This window comes from Globicephala melas, chromosome 4, assembly GCF_963455315.2.
Source record: "Globicephala melas chromosome 4, mGloMel1.2, whole genome shotgun sequence".
Lineage (NCBI taxonomy): Eukaryota > Metazoa > Chordata > Mammalia > Artiodactyla > Delphinidae > Globicephala > Globicephala melas.
The window spans coordinates 112,207,942-112,227,295 of record NC_083317.1 but is presented as its reverse complement, the minus strand read 5'-3'; the positions used below and the strand labels follow the sequence as shown (position 1 = coordinate 112,227,295).

Below are 19,354 nucleotides of genomic sequence, written 5' to 3'. Positions count from 1 at the left end.
TGTTTTATTAGCACATATTTAGCTATCCTTGGTGGAAAAATTTATTAAAAACTATAAAATTTCTATGAGAACAGGTAAAATTTGATTCATTTTACAATACAACCTCATGTCATTCATATGCTGATTCTATTACTGAAATAGTCTCAGAACTGAAGATTTACAAACCAATTCTGCTGACTGAAAGAGAATTTATAGGTATCACTCATTATTTGAGCCAAAACATTCATTGAGCCAGGATACAAACAAAAATTTCTATTCAAAGAAAATGGAAAAGTAGAAACAGATGTTAACATTATACACTATTTCATTTACAGTACTACTTAACTTTTTCTAGTAATATAGTCCAGTAAAATTAAATTAGAATTTTTAAGTTACTTTAATAGTGTGAAAGCTGAAGGAACTAAAAGGACGTTTTAGTTATTGCTGGGTTTCCTTTTTCTCTAAAAAAAAGTTATAAAGTGACAAGTGGTCAATTCAAGGATATTAAGCAAACAAAAACTGTCATAAAATCCCAATTTTATCATATAAATGGATATCTATGGCTATGTATTTTATTATCTGTGTATTATAACTATGAAATATATAAAACAAAAGTGAGTAAGGTTTTTAAAGAACTGTACAGAATGTGTCGGTGGAAAATCTCCTTCCACATCACTGGGTGCAAGAAGCAGTCTGAGGTAGGCTATGAGAAGGAAGTGTGATTGAGAAAGATACAGTGGGGAACTAGAGCATTCCAGGGACAGTTATGCACAAAGGTCATGACATTTAACAAAACAACAACCCTACATAATAAAAGGCATATTGGTTCTATTTTGCATTTGAGAAAACTGGGGCTGATAGAAGAAACCTACCTAAGATTACTTACCTGGTAAAGAGATTTTAATTTAAAGCTGACTCCAGAATTGAAGTCATTAACCTCTATGTGAAATTGCTTTACTGCTAATCAGATCCATGAAATATGTTAATGGAAGCAGAATGTCCCTGATGTGCTATCTTTGAGTTAAGGGAAGTACATTAATTATGAAATGTAACCAATAGAAACACTTCTTGTTATTGACTTTTCCTTAACACTAGAGGTAAATTCTGACTAACCAATGAAGGTAATAGGCTATAACAACAAAACAGAGTTGACAATATTTGACTAGTAACTTACAAGAAACTTAGAGGAATAGAGTCAGGGTCTTTTGAAGTCTATAGTACACTTATGAAAAATAAGTATAATGTTACATTTGCTCTGAAAAGCAAAACCCTGGATAAGGCATGAAATAGCTCTAGTCTTCTGCTTTTAATCACATCTTACTAATGACAATTTTAGACATAAGTAATTATATCAGCTTATAAATATACATAATTCTTCAGAGTAACATGTCAGCAGATACTTTGACTTTGTCAAAAAACAGAAGCTGAAAATCTGATTTTTATAGAAAATATTTTATTTTAACTGTTTATTTAATTTAAAAAAGAACGCATCATGTCATGCAAACCAAATGGGTCTGAAAGCCATATCCAATCCATATGTCTACCACCTGAGACCTCTGTGTTAAAACCAGCTTTTTTAAACAACTTTTGTTTTGAGACACTAGTAATACAGATTATTGTTGAAAATAGGAGAGAACTATTATTTCTGGAAATTATTTTCCATTACTGACATTCATATTCTGGCTGCATGTCTCTCAGTATCCATACAGTGAAGCTGAGATGTAGAATTATGCTTACATCACCAAAATGAACCTACGGTAAATATGAGTTAGGAAAAAATATTTTCCTTTTCTTGCTTCTGGAGTTCCCAGCAAAAGAATGTAAAAGGGGGATATTAATTTGTTAAGGAGAAAAAGCTTAAATGTGACACTGGAGCCATCAAAGTACTATAACTACATAGAATCAAAGTACTATAACTGATCAAGCACCTGCCCACCAGAGGATGAGCCATCTTTGGAGTTTCAAAATTCTGTTTTTGTGTCATCCTAGCAATAGGAAAATTTATGGTGGGTCCTCAGACAAGGAAAGTACATCATTCTTATAATTTTCCTGTGGCAGAGCCTAGGATCAAGTGAGAGAGTGCCATGGACATATATTCACTACCAAATGTAAAATAGATAGCTAGTGGGAAGCAGCCACATAGCACAGGGAGATCAGCTCAGTGCTTTGTGACCACCTAGAAGGGTGGGATAGGGAGGGTAGGAGGGAGACGCAAGAGGGAGGAGATATGGGGATATATGTATATGTACAGCTGATTCACTTTGTTATAAAGCAGAAACTAACACACCATTGTAAAGCAATTATACTCCAATAAAGATGTAAAAAAAAAAAAAAGAGAATGGAGCCATTTTAAACTAACGTTTCTCACAACATTTTATTTTCGAAGCCACGCCTCTCTAAGCTCACATTTCAACACCTTCCCTGAAATTTTAAAATGAATACGAATAAGGGCAACAATAATTTTAGAGGAAAAATATTATTTTGATCTTGAAAGGCATGGTTCTAATTTCAAACATGAGATATTAGCAGGATTATTGATTCTGCTAGCCTGCTGTAGTTTCTTCTATTCTGTGGGAGGGAACAATATGCATATGGTCAAATACAGAAAGGTGGTCTGTTGAGAGAGTTCAGGACTTACGTTTTTTCCCATCAGACGTCACTGCATGTGTGTTCTGCTTGCAGTTGATGATGCAGCCACAGGGCAAGTGTGTCCAGTGTTTGGACAAGACAAACACTGGAGTTACAGTGGTGGCCAGGAGGGTTAGCAGAAAGCTGAGCGTCTCAAAGGGAAGGCTCTGAAACCCCACGACGTGCTGGACCACCATGTGGATCTGCAAAAGCAGAGAGCTTCAGACCTATCCTAGGATAACATTTTCCATTTTGCCAAGCCTTTCCCTCAAGCATGCTGCCCCAGCTCCCTCCTCCAGGGCCCTTTCCTGTCTGAGAGCCAGAAGCTCTATTCCTGGGCTGGCATCCTCAGTTTGGGTGATGGACTGGGAATCCTTGGGAGGAGGCCCGCTGCTCCAGACTGCACAGGCTTTGAGGGTTTCCACTCTTGACAGCCTGGTCTGTGCTAGCTGCCAGCTCAAGTTTCCACTAGGGAAACACAGTCACAATACAGAAAATGCTATCCCAGAAAACAGGCAAGCATGTGTGAAACCTGTACCTGGTACTCCAGATGTCCTTTGTCACATCCCTGGCCCCTCACCTCCGCCAGGTTATGCTTGTCACACTAGGGCACCACCTGCCACCTCTCAGCTGGGCTCTTTCCTGGAGGCTTGAACAAAAGCCTGTTTTCTCTACTTTCTGCTGTCTCTACTCCTGACCACGCCTCTCCTGTCTCCCTGCTGGGGATGGGCGGTGTCCTTACTAGGGAGGAATGGAGCAGAGAGAAGGGCATGACAGAGGATTGGGGGCAAAAACCCTCTTTACTGAATACTCCCAGATATCGCTACGAGAGAAAAGGACACCCTTGACCATGAGAGATCTCAGAAAACTAAGTCTCTCGCGCCTGAAAGCGCTCCCCATACTCCTCCCCAGTTTTTTTTTTTTTTTTTTTTGGCACGCGGGCCTCTCACTGCTGTGGCCCCTCCTGTTGCGGAGCACAGGCTCCGGACGCGCAGGGACCGGGGCACGAATCCGTACCCCCCGCACTGGCAGGCGGACTCCCAACCACTGCGCCACCAGGGAAGCCCCTCCTCCCCAGTTTTGAACCGAGAAGCACTTAGCAGCAAAGGCTTCGCGGCTGCTAGTCCTACCCGTGAACTGCCTTCCTCCAAGTGCTTCTCTAAAACCAAGCGAGACACATTCGTAAGCGGACTTAATGCACGTCTCTGGGTGACCCTCCAAACCGGGGAGGGTGGTCTCAACACGCACTCATACTGCCTGGCACACCCCCCCGCGCGCTGTGAGCAACCGCACTTTTACCATCATGGGCAGCCAAAGGGTGACTTTTGTCATCGCTAAGATCAAAGAAAAGCGCTTCTGCGCTACGCTCACGGTGAAGCTCCTGGTGCCATAGAGAGTCCCCCGGTCCTCACGCCTGCAGGCTCCAGCCACAGCGGTAGCACCGCGCCCGGGCCCCTGCCCCAGCCCTGCCCTCGCGGGCAGACCCGGTCCAAACACGGTATCCGAGCTCGGGGAGCATCCTCCCGAGCACCGCAGGGCCGGGCCCGGAGCATCATCTGGGGACGGGGAAAGCACTCTCCCCCGCGTTGAAGGGGTCCCTGGAGTGGAAGCTCCGCGGGAAATTTCCTGGTAGTTGGCGTGGAGTCTTGGTGGCTCCTCCGAACACAGCAACTGGTGAGTGAGGGGGACCGAGAGGCCGGCGAGGAGTCCAAAGGCCGAAGTGTACACAGCGAAAAGTAGCAGCACGTAGGAGCTGGAGCAGTCGGCCAGGCAGCCCCAAGGCGTGCGTACAAAGGCGCCCCAGCCGCACAGAGGAAGCGCGGAGAGCAGCAGACTGGCTGCCCACACCGTCAGCGCCACGCCGAGCACCTGGCCGGATCTTCTGGAGGCTGCCTGGCTCCCCACAGCCCTGTGCATCGTGTAAAAGTTGTAGGAGACTAAGAGAGTCGCCTTCAAGTTGCTCGAGAGGCCCTGGCATAAATATAGTAAGGCAGAGGTGGTGCACAGAGACTGGAAGTAGTCAGAGACCTCATTTGGCCACTGCAAAAACATGAAGATGGTCACCGACAAGACGCTCATGAGATCATCCCCAGACCAGGAAGCCACAAGCATGGACACAACAGTTCTGTTCCGCGTTTTCATTAGGGAAACTAGTGAATAAATGCTGCCTGCCAGGGCTGCGAGAGTCATTAAGCATGTCAGGCAAAAAAGATATATATTCACGGTTCCTGGCGTATTTAAAAGATCTGTCGAATTATGATTTTCTTTCCACAGGCTAGAGTCATTTGTTGATAAGTTACTGAGAAATACAGACATTATCCTTGGTCAATATTTAATTTCTTTTTCAATGAGTCTATAAATATTCTCAAAATTAAGCATGGCTGTTAGTTGCAAATCAGATCTCATTATCTCCTACCAAGTTTCCCTCAAGATGTTCACCAGTCAGTCCCGGCAGAAAATGGACAACTCTCCTTTAGATCTGATTCAACCCATATTTTAAAATTGGGTTCCACTTAAAGCAGCAATAAGAAACTTTTCAACATTTCAATTAAAAACAGACAAACCAAAAACTCCCTCCTGAAACCAGCACGTTTCAGGCATGAAAGCAAAACCTCCTCAAGTAGATTGAAAAACAATGATGTGTGGGTCCTTTCGGGTCCTTCTTATGGAGCAAAGCAGCTTTGGCTTGAGGTAATCAAACTCTATTCAGTTTTTAAGAGCAGTAAAATGATGCATTTGGTTCCAGAGCTGGATTCAAAGGCAGAGAGCTTTTCAGGCAGTTTTCAGCTTTGCCGGTTCAGAGACAGAGAGACAGAGAGAAAATGAGAGAGAGAGTGAGTCACTGAGCACAGCTCCCCATCAGAACCGCTGTGTTCTTCAATCAGCCTGTGATCCTCAGAGCTGCAGGAAGGAGGAGTCAGCTCCAAGCAGGAGAGAAGCAGGAACAAAAGGGAGGGGAGTCCAGTGTGTGAGCGAAATGATGTACATCTCTTCAGCCTGCCTTATTCGGAGCAAGAGACAATGTTTTTGCTAAGCCTTCCCCTTCGGTTTTGACATATAAAACTAACCCAAATACTTGCTCAGGCTTGATGTGAATGACAGATAACCACTTTGAGAGGTCCAAGCTACTCTACTAAGGGGCTGCTTTTACTCTTATCTGGACCTCTCTGTTCCATAATCCACTGCAGGAAGAATATCATCAATGCCATTTTTAAGAAAATAGGAGGTACCAGCTTTGTTTGTTTTAAAAATATGTATTGTACTTACTAATAAGAATGTCATTATGGTCCTCACTACACTAAAGATTTTGCAGAATCTTTGGGTGGAGCCATTCTAACTTTAGCCATGTAACTATTTTATGTCAATGTCATAAAGTAAGCAAGCTTCCATTTGAATAAATAATATTTCTAGTTGTTAAAGTCAGATGGCATTATATAGGGAGTAAAAAGGAAGTTATCTCACAAAAACATTTTTAACCAGAGTATTGAGGTGTTTTGTACAACAATTGAGTCTCTGAACTCATTTTTTAAATTAATTAATTAATTAATTAACATCTTTATTGGGGTATAATTGCTTTACAATGGTGTGTTAGTTTCTGCTTTATAACAAAGTAAATCAGCTATACATATACATATATCCCCATATCTCCTTCCTCTTGTGTCTCCCTCCCACCTCGTTGGTTTCGCAAGATGAGTGGTTTAGCAAAGAAGTAACAGACAGCAATAGTTCTGGTCAAGCATTTCCCAGGATGCTTTGGGGGTAGTATTCCTCCTCAGCTCAGCATCATGACCTGAGGGCTGTCTTTCCACACACAGTGCTGGAGTCTGAAGGAAAGCAGGGAAAGGGAAAGGAGAACATTCATTTGGTAATGGTCTAAGTACATGGAAGTGGCAACAGAACTCTGAACATTCCTTTCATTTTAGAGGTAACTGAAGCTACATTTTGAACCTGAATCTGTTCAAGGGAAAAGTAATTGTATTAGTCATTGCCAGCCATAACCTTCAATAAACAGTGGGCCCTTCACTTATCTTGACATATTGTTTGATTTCCCCTTCACTCAGCCACCTGTGACAGCTAGCTCAGCACTCTGGCTCTTCCTACTGATAGTAATAGACCTTGCAGCGTAGTGTGATTAAGAAGGCTCTGGGTTACCTTTCCATATGGTATTTAACCCTGGAGTTTTAGTGGGGTTGGACAATACGTATCACATTGTTCAAATGCAATGAGTGGAAATAAATAACGGCTGTCACAATACCACTTGAGGCTTGGGGACATTCCTTCTGTCATTACCATCATCTCTGGGTTTTCTATTAAATATATTTTTGAAAAGGGACAGGACACCTAACCACCATGCTGCCCTTGTCTCTACGATATGACAGAAGGGGCAAGAGTGTTAGTACATTTCCAAAGGTTGGTGGTGGAATTGCAGCCAGCAGGGAGCTAGGAGAGAAATCTGAATTTGATTCCAAACTGTGCTACTGCTGTCTGTGTAAACTTGGGCAAAAATTCTTATACTTTCTCTGGGTATCTGTTTCCACATCTGTAAAATAAGGGGACTTGACTGGATTATTTTTAGGTCCTTTCAAGTTCTAAAATTGAATGATATAATTTTTAAATAGTTCAGGTTAACTTTATCTTAATTTTCTTTTCTGCCTACTTCACAATAATCAATATTGAATTGATGCTTGGGTTCTCCATGCTTTCTCTTTCCCTGCTGTGATGACATAGAGGCCCTTGTCAATATGAAGAAGATATAAGATTCAAGCAGCCTGGAATGTTAGGCCAACTGAAGGATCATGGCTGCCCGGGAGGGCTGTGAGAACCTATAGTAAGTTTTGTGTGTGTAACAAGTAAAGTTTGTTGTGTAAGTCACTGTGTTTTGGGGGTTGATTGTTATTGGATGGTAACTCAGCTCATCCTAATATGGTTAGGTATAGAGTTGCCCCAACAGTTAGTAAGTGGTAGAGCCAGTTTTTAAAATTGTAGCCTGGCTTTGCATTCTTAATCACAACACACACACATTTTCTAATTGCCCCCTCTTAGCACCTCATGATTGGGAACACTTCCAAGGAATGTTGACAATTATAAAGTTTTGTTTCTGTTTTTCTTTCTCAGAAAGCATGTTTGAAATATCTCATTTCTCAAAGTTGTAGTTTATAAACAACCTTTTACCAAACTTTATGTTTTATAATATATATAATATATATATACATACATTGTGTATATATATAATAAATATGTATATTATACATGAGTTTTTTGAAAGTTGTAAGCCTTCCCCTTAGCCATAATCTCATTTTCTTTGCAATATCCTCCTGAGCTAAAAAAAAAAAAAAAAAAAAGAATCACCCTAAATGCCTTTCAAGTAACCAGGGTAACATTTAGGAGTCTGGGGAGAAAGATTTCTAAGAAGCCCTTTTGAGCCTTAGATTTACTCAGTTCTTGTGAATTAGCCTTGCTCCTCTTGTCTCATTTATGATAAATCTTTAAATCTTCAATTATTGAAAATCCTGTCTGCAAATTACTTAATAATGCAAATTTAAATTGATTTAAATTGACATTATGATTACACCAGAACAGGTTAAGTGAAGATGTTATTTATTGTCCCACTGCTGCTTTGGTTACTTTGAAACATATAGCATTAGAGACTATAAAACAACCTAGAGAGAATTTCATGGAAAAAATTTTGTTAGGCTTTCAGTTTACGAAGTCCTTGATGTGACTGTACCTTTGCAAAGAACTGCAGGCAACTCATTTTTCTAAAAGTCTACATTATATCTGAAAATCCTCAAAAAGTAGGTAACAGCATAAAAAATTCTGGACTGAATATGGTTAAATAACATCCTTAGCAATGCAGAGCTTTGGCAATAAAAAAGTAACCACAGAATCAGATGGAAACATTTAGTCTTGTATTATGAAAATTAAAAAAAAAAGCATCACAGATAAACTTAATCATGAAGATATAACATTTCTTTGTTTCTAAAAATATAGGATGTAACCAAAACCTTTTAAAGGACTGGCCCAGGTTAAGACTCTTACTAACTTATCATCAAAGCTCAAGCGAAAGATATCATAAATTATCCAATGCATATGCATACATGTACATAATATGTAAAGTCTAGAATTTATGAATGTAAATATATAATACACATATAAATTTATAACGTATGTGAATATATATATGTAAACTACAGATTGTATTAAACATATGCATACTCTGCTTTAGCTGATAGTTTCCAAAAAAAGTCACTAGCAATTTGGTGTCATAGGAGAGCCCAAATGCTGTGATTTATTTTCTTCTTTTTCAAAGTCTCATCAGAAATGTACAATATTTAAAACTGTCTAATAACTTTGAATAAGGACACAATTTAACTTGGCGCCAAGTCAGAGAGACTAACTTCATATATATATGAATGTGTATATATGTTAATGTAGAACAGTTACAGAAAGAAATAGGTTTACTGTTAATAGTCACTCTTTTTATTCATTCTGGGCAAAGATCTTGACCATGGTAGTTCTGAAGGTCCACCTAGTCATATAATAAAGATTATATCTGGAGGAGAGTTTTAATATAGAGCGGTGGGAAGCATTGAGTGGACTGAGAATGACTGAATCCACTCCATAGAATAAAAATATAAATAATATATAGTTATTCTAACCATAATTATACAGTGTAAACTTTCATTCATTCAACATTCGTTTGAGTGTCTAAAGTTCAGACAATGTGCATTAACGGTAAACAGAACATTAGAGTTCCTGCCCTTATGAAGCTCATGGTCTAGTTATTTTTCATACTATCTTCTTCCCTAAATTCCTCTCTGAAAATAATCTCTCATCCCAGGGGAGTCCACACAATAAATATTTAATGCTTAGGATGAGAATGTCCTTATGCACAACAAATTGACCAAGTCTTAAATTAGTAATGAAGTAATACAGGAGGGCCCCTGTACCTTATTTTTTGGGCTACAAGGTTTCAAAGAAATTATTTCAACATCTCAGTATCTTGAGGATAGAATAATATCCTCAGCTCAGTACTATGACTATAAGTGATATACGAAGCAGTTCTGATATTATTTTTTAGTTTCTTTGCACTGGGGAGCTGGTGAAATCTCTTAAGTAGCTATGAGAGCAGTTCTTGATTCTGGTCCAGATTTCTCTTCATCCCGCACGGCCCATGTTATGCTGATCCTTAATTTTTATGTGACCATCCCCCCTCCCAGCCCCACCACCACCTCCACGTTGTTCGCGAGCCATACCAGTGCGTGCTGGGACCTTGCTGCCTTTTAAATAAAGCCTTCCTTAGTATTTCAGAAACTTCTCAGTCTCTACATCTATAAAGGCTCAAGGTTCACTTTAAGTACCAAAACTTCATCAACCATGTTCTCAAAGATGATTGCTCTTTCCAGTCCTTTGCCAAATGAATGCCACTCATTGTCGTAGGAGTGGCTTCTCTCTCAGTGCTATAGCTTTGCTTTCTAATCTGAGCACTCTGTCCTGTAGGAGTATCATTGTCTTGCGTTGAGGTGATATCTGGGGCATAGTAATGGGCAACATGTTTTCTCTCATGTCTTTTGGCAGGAAGAGTAATTTCCTTATTAAGGTCCCAGTTTACTTCACCAAGTAAAAACAATGACTTTGAAAGATTTCTTGGTTTATTTTAGGGTCTGGCAAACTATGGTTTGTTTTTGTAAATAAAGTTTTATTGGAACATAGTCACACCCATTTAATTAAGTCTGTTTGTGGTTGCTTTCAAGCTACAACAGAGGTGAACCCTGAGTAGTTGTGACAGAGACTGTGCCAAAAATATTTACTATCTGGCACTTTACAGAAAAAAATATGTTGATTTTTGGTTTATCCAAAACAGGAAAATTTCAGTGCAAAGTAACTCCAACTGATAGAATGTTTGGGTCATTTGTGAGATTTAGACAAACCCACATCTTATGTGTTCTAACATATATAATAATATATAGTATATTATATAATTATATATTATATTTATATATAAATTATATAATTAATATCAATAACAAAAATAATAGCAACAGCTAACACAATTTTAGTTCTTATAATGTGTTGGACATTCTTCTAATAAAGTTAACTACATGTATTAACTAATTAACTAATACAATACTAAGATGTGAGTATTAGTTTTAATCGCACTTTCCAAACAAAGGAACTGAGGCACAGAGAGTAAATAACCCACCTAAAATTCCACTGCCTGTAAACGAAGACATTAGGCTTTATCCAGGTTATTCAGAGACATACCCCTCGCTTATAGAGGCAAAATTGTGTGTGGTTTATTTTTCTCTCCTATTCTCTAGATTTCTTGCCTTTGCAAACATTCTGTGAGCTTTAATAAATCAGAGGGATTGCTGGGGAAGACAACTTCCTGAGGCAATACAAATTTCTGAAGTCCTAACTCAGTAAGAGAATGATACAGATGGCCGCCTGTTCTTTCTTTTCATTTAGTATCATTGAGCTCCAAGGGTTTTAAAGAAATTATCTCAGTAGTTCTTACTTCCCTAAGAAGTGAAGTTTTATCCAAACTCTACAGCCGAGAAGCTAGAGCATACAAGCAAAATCACTTGTTGAAGATGATGCTGTAATTCAGTGACTGAGGTGGAAATTAAATTCACCTTCCTCCTTTTTCTCATTTGTGTCTACTCACAGGGGCAGCAGTGTCTCAGGGTTATGTAGTGAGAAATACCGCAGGTTTTAGGTGTATTTGAAATGAAAAGGTTATGTATTTATGAAGTATTTTTAAAATCTCGCATGAAAGAGAGACACGGTAAGGGCTTAGAAATAGTAGTCCTGCAGAGGTGAAAAGTGATATTGATCCTCTGGTCACTGTGGTAGAGAAGCCGGACTCGACAACCAGAATGATTGCTAACTCTCAACAGGCTTGCTTTGAATCCTTCAGCAAGCCACTTCATCTCACCTATGGCTTTGTTCCTCTATCTTCATAGACAGGAAAATAATACCTGTCCTGAAGAATTTGAAAAGCTCAGACGAAAAGCATCATAAAAGGTTAGAATAAATAATGATGAGTTTCTAGTATACTTATCTCTGAAACTGGCAGTTCCCTTTGAAGTGAAAGACTTCACTAGCACCAGCTCAGGGTTCTCTGGTAGATGACAATAAAGGGGAAGCAGTTGTGATGGAGCATTTATCTCCTTCCTTTCCTTCCATGTCTGATGCATATCAGAACCATAAAGTCACCAAGCAATCGTGCTATTTCTAAATTTGATGCTCAAATTAATAAAATGTGCAATGAAGAGAGGATAGAGAAAAGGAGGGATGGCAGGGATAGGGGGCGGAGAGAGAGAGAGAATGAGAATGAATGAATATATAGTAGACTGGAGGTATCTGGGCTGATACATTATGGTACTCGTGGTGACAGGCATTGGAGTTGGAAGGAATACGGCTGGCCTAGCAAGGTTCAGGGTAAGAGATAAAGACAAACTGATAGACACAGATTCTATATTTTAAAATTTAAAATTGACTTGTTCCAGAAAGGACTGGAGGTGAGAGCCAGTAAGTCAGACCTGAAAATGGGTTAAATGTAACTGTAAAGCTATGGCAAAAAACCCCACCTAAAACTACAGAAGAAAACGTTGCTCTTCCTGTACAGAAGTGATGACAACGAGCAGTTTCATGTGTGCACAAAAAAGGAATCTATACACACATGTAATCATACTTACATTTTGTTTATGGATGAAATCATTTTGAAATCACTTCATACCAGCACTTCTTTATTATTTACAGAGATGTTTTATATTTGGCTATATAAATGAACTGTAATTTATTTAATTAGTTCCTTATGAAAGAATGTGTAAGGTTTTTTCCCTCTTGCTTTGCTCTAAAAAAATAATGTTGAGTGAACATCATTGTACACATATCAAGGCACCTTTTTGTAAGTACATACACAAGGTAAATTCTTAAAGTTGAAATTGCTGGGTCAAAGTTGCTTTAATTTTGACATATTTGTCTATGTGCCTACCAAAAATGTGCACCAATAATGGTACCATAAACCCAAATATACTAAGACTGCCTGCTTCTCCCACATTCTCACCAGTACTGAGCGATATGAAAGCTTTAAATTTTTTTGCTCCATCTGCTAGGTTAAAAAATATTGATTTATAAGTGTCTTTTGGTGTGAAAGAAATAACAACTTCATATGTTCAGATATTTGTTATGAATTTGTCAATTATATTATGATTTTGCTGATGATTAATTTTTTAGGAAATTATTTTATTCAGGCTATTGCAATTGGGAGAGCATTTATTAATGAGAAATAACTCAAAGAAAAGGAAGGGGCCTTGTTTGTACTGAGGGAAGTAACAGAGGAATTATTGATAAGGATGGAGGTGGGTTTTATTTGGGGAAATGCCAGAATATGGTGGGTCTTTGGATTTAGCCATTTCCCAGAGCATAAAGGGTGGGAATCTCTCAACCATTACTGGTTTCTGGGAGCAAAGGGTTCAGCTAAAGTTCAACATTGTCATTCTCCCATTTTGTTCAAAACAAATTTTGTCGCTGAACAACTTAGAGGTAATTGAAGACTTCATGAGTGGGGAGAAGCAGGGTCTAAGAAATAATCTCTCCAGGGTACTTGTTAATCTTTTTATGGCTTATTTTTAAAAGGAGTTTTTCTTTTAAGGCAAACTGATTGACAGTTTCCTTTGTGTCACACAAAATACTTCACATCAAAAGTGTAAAATAAATTACGTCATTTTAAAATACTAGTATGGAATCACTTTTGCATTTAAAATTTTCCTGTTAAATATATTTTGGTACAAGGATTTAGAAAAGAATTTTGCTTGATTTTTATTTCCCAAGTAGGTATCCAGTTGCTCCAACGTAACTTTATATAGTCTATCTTTTCCCAACTGATTTGCTATGACACCTTTAAGATACAGTTATAATCATTTCCTATATGAATTGTGTCTATTTTCGAATCTATATTTTGTTATACAGATTATTCTCTGTTGATTACTATCCCATAAAATAATATATATTTTTATAAATTCCATAACATGCATACAGAAAGGTGTGCAAATGATAAACACACAAATTAATAAATTCTCTCAAAGTGAGCTCACCTGTGTTACAGCACCTAGATGAGGAAACACATGACCAGGATGTCAGAAGCTCCCAAGTGTCCCTTCCAGTTACCAATGAACCACCCTCCAACAACACACCCCAAGTGTAACTAGGGTCTGACTTCTAATTTATAATTGTAGACTAATTTTCCTTGGAAAGATAAAGTATGTGCTGCTGTGAGTCTAGCTTCCTTTGTTCAATGCCATGTTTGTGAGATTCATCCATGTTTTTTAATATAGTGGTTCTTTTTCTTTGGTATATAGAATTCCAGATTTATGAATAGCCTACAATTTATGTGTCAATTCCATCATAGATGGACATTTGTGTTGTTGTCAGTTTGGGGCTATTACAAACAAACACTTGTAGATTTTACCCTACTTGCAAGCTTGTAAGTTAACTTGCTGCAGTTTCGTGGCAAAATAAGGGGATTCCTGGTTCAGAAGCAAAGGACTTTATTATTCACAACAACAGCAGTAGAGTATCAGTATTTTCTTGTGCCAGTTTCCCAAGCCCAAATTCCCACAGGGTCATATGCAGAGAGCCAGGTGACACCTGCACACACAATGGAGGTTGTGTCAGGAGAGAAACCCTGAACTAGCTTAGGAACACAAACAGTTTATCATGGGCAGTAAGTATGCCTGTCCTTCACTCTGCAGGAAGACACTATCCCTTTCTTCCAAGGCTGTAAGCAAGTCTGCCTTTTATTTTGTATACAGACATCACTAAAAAGAAAATATAAAAAGACAGTCAGTGTCTCTGCTTGCAAGACATACAGAGATGCAAGATATGCATGGATAATTATCTCCCAATAGAAACAGGACAAGTATGTCCACGATTACCATTACTATTTAACATATTACTGGGGGTCCTAGCCAATGCTATGAGGAAAAAATACAAACAAGAGATTGGACTGGGTGGAAGTTCAGAAAGAAAATTATTATGTGCAGATTATATAATCATAAACCTAGGAAGCAAAAGAACTCACAGAAAAATGATTACAACTAAAAAGAGAATTCAATTGTTGGGCAAAGGATTCATTTTTAAAAATCAATAGGAGCAACAACCAACTAGAAAGTTTAATAAGCTGGAGAGGGTGTGGAGAAAAGGGAACCCTCTTGCACTGTTGGTGGGAATGTAAATTGATACAGCCACTATGGAGAACAGTATGGAGGTTCCTTAAAAAACTACAAATAGAACTACCATACGACCCAGCAATCCCACTACTGGGCACATACCCTGAGAAAACCATAATTCAAAAAGAGTCATGTACCACAACGTTCATTGCAGCTCTATTTACAATAGCCAGGACATGGAAGCAACCTAAGTGTCCATTGACAGACGAATGGATAAAGAAGATGTGGCACATGTATACAATGGAATATTACTCAGCCATTAAAAGAAATGAAATTGAGTTATTTGTAGTGAGGTGGATGGAACTAGAGACTGTCATACAGAGTGAAGTAAGTCAGAAAGAGAAAAACAAATACCGTATGCTAACATATATATATGGAATCTAAAAAAAAAAATGCTTCTGAAGAACCTAGGGTCAGGACAGGAATAAAGACTCAGCCGTAGAGAATGGACTTGAGGATACAGGGAGGGGGAAGGGTAAGCTGGGACGAAGTGAGAGAGTGGCATGGACATATATTCACTACCAAATGTAAAACAGATAGCTAGTGGGAAGCAGCCACATAGCACAGGGAGATCAGCTCAGTGCTTTGTGACCACCTAGAGGGGTGGGATAGGGAGGGTGGGAAGGAGAGGTAAGAGGGAGGAGATATGGGGATATATGTATATGTATAGCTGACTCACTTTGTTATAAAGCAGAAACTAATACACCATTGTAAAGCAATTACACTCCAATAAAGATGTTAAAAAAAGAAAGTGTAATTAAATATATATTTTCATAATTTAAATCCTTGAAGCAGTAAAAATCATGAAATGCCTGAGAAATTAATTTAACCATGGACACTCAAGCCCTATTTAGAGAAAACTTGAAAACCTGAATAAAAGATCATAGAAGGGCTTCCCTGGTGGCGCAGTGGTTGAGAGTCCGCCTGCCGATGCAGGGGCCACGGGTTCGTGCCCTGGTCCGGGAGGATCCCACATGCTGTGGAGCAGCTGGGCCCGTGAGCCATGGCCACTGAGCCTGTGCGTCCAGAGCCTGTGCTCCGCAATGGGAGAGGCCACAACAGTGAGAGGCCCGCATACCATAAAAAAAAAAAAAGATCATAGATGATCTAAATAAAGGAGAGATATTCCATGATTCTGTATAAAACATTTAGTATTAAAATGATATAAATGCTTCCTAAATTTATCTATGTATTCAATATAATCCCAATTAAATTCTAGTTGAGTTTCTTGAAAAACTCAATAAACTTAAATTTATTTGCAAGGATAGAGGTCAATGAAGAGCTTAGTCAGTGTCATAAAAAAGGAGTAATTCATACAATGATGCCATTGTTCTAAAGGTAGTGTGATTAGTACAAAAACACATTAACTTTGTCCCAGCTTGGCATGGACATATATACACTACCAAACGTAAAACAGATAGCTAGTGGGAAACAGCCACATAGCACAGGGAGATCAGCTCGGTGCTTTGTGACCACCTAGAGGGGTGGGATAGGGAGGGTGGGAGGGAGATGCAAGAGGGAAGAGATATGGGCATATATGTATATGTATAGCTGATTCACTTTGTTATAAAGCAGAAACTGACACACCATTGTAAAGCAGTTATACTCTAATAAAGATGTTTTTTTAAAAAAACAGATAAACTACCAATGCAACAGAACAGAGTTCAGAGACTGGCCTATATATTTATATAACAACTTATATCACAAGTGTGGTCCCCTGAAGGATCATCACCTAACTCTATGGAGAAAAATAAAAATTGATCCTGATCTTATATATGTATAGGTGATCTTAGATGGATCAAAGATCTAAATATAAAAGGTAAACTATTAAGTTCTTCTGAAGCCAGGGAAGTGAAGGTCTTATTAATTAACACTGAAAACATACAAATCATAAGACATAAATATTGATGTATCTTTTTACATCAAAATTAAGAATTTCTGCTAAAAAAACAAATACCAGGAACAAGGTTTCTGGAGTGGTAACAAAAGGAAAGAATATTTTTGCAATAGTTGAAAACCGAGAAAAACAAAAGATGATCAAAATCAATTAAAAGGAATCGCTCCATCTCTAACTGGCTTATTTCACTTAGCATAATGTCCTTAAGGTTCATCCATATTGTCCCATATTACAGAATACATGCAATATACGAAACTTCTAGCCCTTTAGATTCTCCCTCTCTGTCTGTCTCTCTCTCTCTACTTCTCTCTCTGTCTCTTTCTCTCTCTTTTCGTTTTTCATGTAGCGCTTCCAAACACAGAATTCCCTTTTAGGAACTTGTGGAAATATGAATGACATAGAGGCAACATATAACTAGAAGTTTTTGTTTTCTCAGAAGGATTACAGAAAAGGTCTCTTTATCTTTTATTACACCCCAGCACCCTTAAATGATGATGCGCCTCAGTATTTTTCTGTACATAGCTCTTAATTTTTTTCTTTGTAAAGTGATTTACAGGTTACTAAGCAATTTCACCTACATTGTGATCTTTTTTACTCTTAATACAGTATAGCTGATTTAACAAATAGTTACAAGTGTTCACTATCATTTGCCTTTTGCATATGAAAACAGACCTTCAACATTTGCAGTAGCTGTACTTCAAAAATTTCAGTGTGTACACGACAATAATTTACTACACACAGCATATATTGTAATTTTCCCCATAGAATTTTTTTCTGGTTAGTATCTCTCTTTGGGAAGCTTATGATTCTCTGCATTTTAATCACCATCATGAGCAGCTGACTCTCCTTCAGAGGAGATTTTTAATAAAGAACAATTTTTTATGATGGCAAGTAGGTAACAACAAAACTGTTGTAGAGTTTGAGATGCTGTGTGTTCAGCTAGCTTTACTCACTAGCTTAATGTCTCACTCCTACACAAAAGACTCATAATGTACAAACTGGGCAAAACTACTGATAAATTGATAAGTGGCATGAACCTTCTGGATTGCTTAGAAATACTCAATGTGATAAATGTTGCATTGAGAATGACAAGCTCCAGCTATATGTCAAAGCAAGAACTGAATTACAGTTGCTGGGAACTACTTTCATGTTTGAAGTGTTTATCTGAAGTCGATGTTGACAGGAACATGGTATTTTGTGGGGCTTTAGAGATCTTGATAACAAGAAAATATTCCTTATGGAGTTAGCAGAGCAAAGAACTGGTTTCTACCTTAGCTCTGTGGTTCTGATGCTATGCCTTTTATGGCCCCAATAGTAGTTGGGCTGTGAGTAATTTCTGAAGGAAACTCTGGAGGTTTGCTTGTGCTTTGGAGGTATGGCTTGAGTGCTTTAGAATTTAATGAAGTATTTCTCTGAAGCTATCAAGAGCCCTAGTATGGTGAACTTTTCTGCCAACTGAGACTTCATTTAACAATAATCAGAGATAGCACATTGGGGGCACAGTAGGTTTTGAGGTAAAAATCTCAAATAACTGATGTCTTTTTGCAAAGAGTTAGATTGATTGCCTAGAGGCTCCGAACCTTTGTGAACCAAGTAAATAGATAAATCAGTTTCCACCATTTAAACCTGTTTGACACAAATCCCTAGGTGTGATATGTGCAATTTGCATCGAAACATAAAAGTCACAGAATTGTGACTCACTCTTCTTACCTACCCACTTCAGAGTTAGTGGTTCAGTTTTGTTTGTTTGTTTTGTTTTGCTTTATTTTGTTTTGTTTTTGTAAGCCTAAAGAGCAACTGTAACTCAGATGAAGGGTACATCTGTTTAAGTTTACTAATAAATTGTTCAAAACTAAATAGGTATTGTAGTATTTTCAAGCTATTTTTTACAAAGACTCTTTAGAGATGTTACGATTTTCATAGCACATTGTTACAAAGTTGTGATGGGTGACTCAAAGTTAAAAATAAATTTGGTCTAGTGCATTAAGCTCTATTTTTTGCTAATTATCCTAAGCTGGGTGTCAGTCCATATCATTACAAGTGAAAGTCTAAAACACAGAATAAATTTTAAGAGTAGACAGTATTATTGCACACAGAAAGGAGATATAGAGTCCTTGCAATAGCTCCATGAATTAAAAAGAAAGTATATTATTTTTCCTTGGAAGAGCTTAAATTTTCAGTCTGCTGTTAGAATCAAAGAACTACAGAACTGCAAAGGACCTTCTGGATCATTAGTCAATGGCTTATTTTGGAGAGGAGAAAACTGAGGCTTAGAGAGACTTGGTAGGCTAGGTGACTCATGCAAGGTGAGGAGCTTGCTAATGGCAGAGCTGGCCCAGATTCCAAGTCTATCAAGTCTTAAATCATGCTTTAATTTCTTTGGCAGAATTTCTGACATTATAAAATTGCCCTATTCTTCTGCTAGGCTAATGAAAACTGCTTCAGAATGATTTTCTGGTTGTCTAAGTCTTTTTATTTTCCCCCTCCGCTCCAAATGTCAGTCCCAACCTCATTTCCCTGCCTCTGCCCCTCCCAGAATCTCTGATAGATCCTTCTGTAGGCCCAGACCTACCTGATTTCCTGGCTAGAGCTAAATGAGGTAGGATGTGTAGTG

At 38.4% G+C, this 19,354-nt stretch overlaps 1 protein-coding gene across 2 annotated transcripts in view; it reads right to left on the bottom strand.

Moving 5' to 3' along the window:
• Window positions 1-5,414, bottom strand: part of GPR149 (G protein-coupled receptor 149) — a 69,294-nt gene extending 63,880 nt beyond the window's left edge. The window contains exons 1-2 of one of the 2 annotated variants that reach the window (XM_030844648.2): window positions 3,907-5,414; window positions 2,618-2,810 (exon numbers count right to left, since the gene is read on the bottom strand). In XM_030844648.2, the coding sequence (XP_030700508.2) occupies window positions 2,618-2,810; window positions 3,907-4,923 (1,210 nt within the window). In that variant the 5' untranslated portion in view covers window positions 4,924-5,414. The remainder of the gene's footprint in view (window positions 1-2,617; window positions 2,811-3,906) is intronic. The other variant, XM_060297621.1, reaches the window with a different exon arrangement.
• Window positions 5,415-19,354: the final 13,940 nt, after the last annotated feature.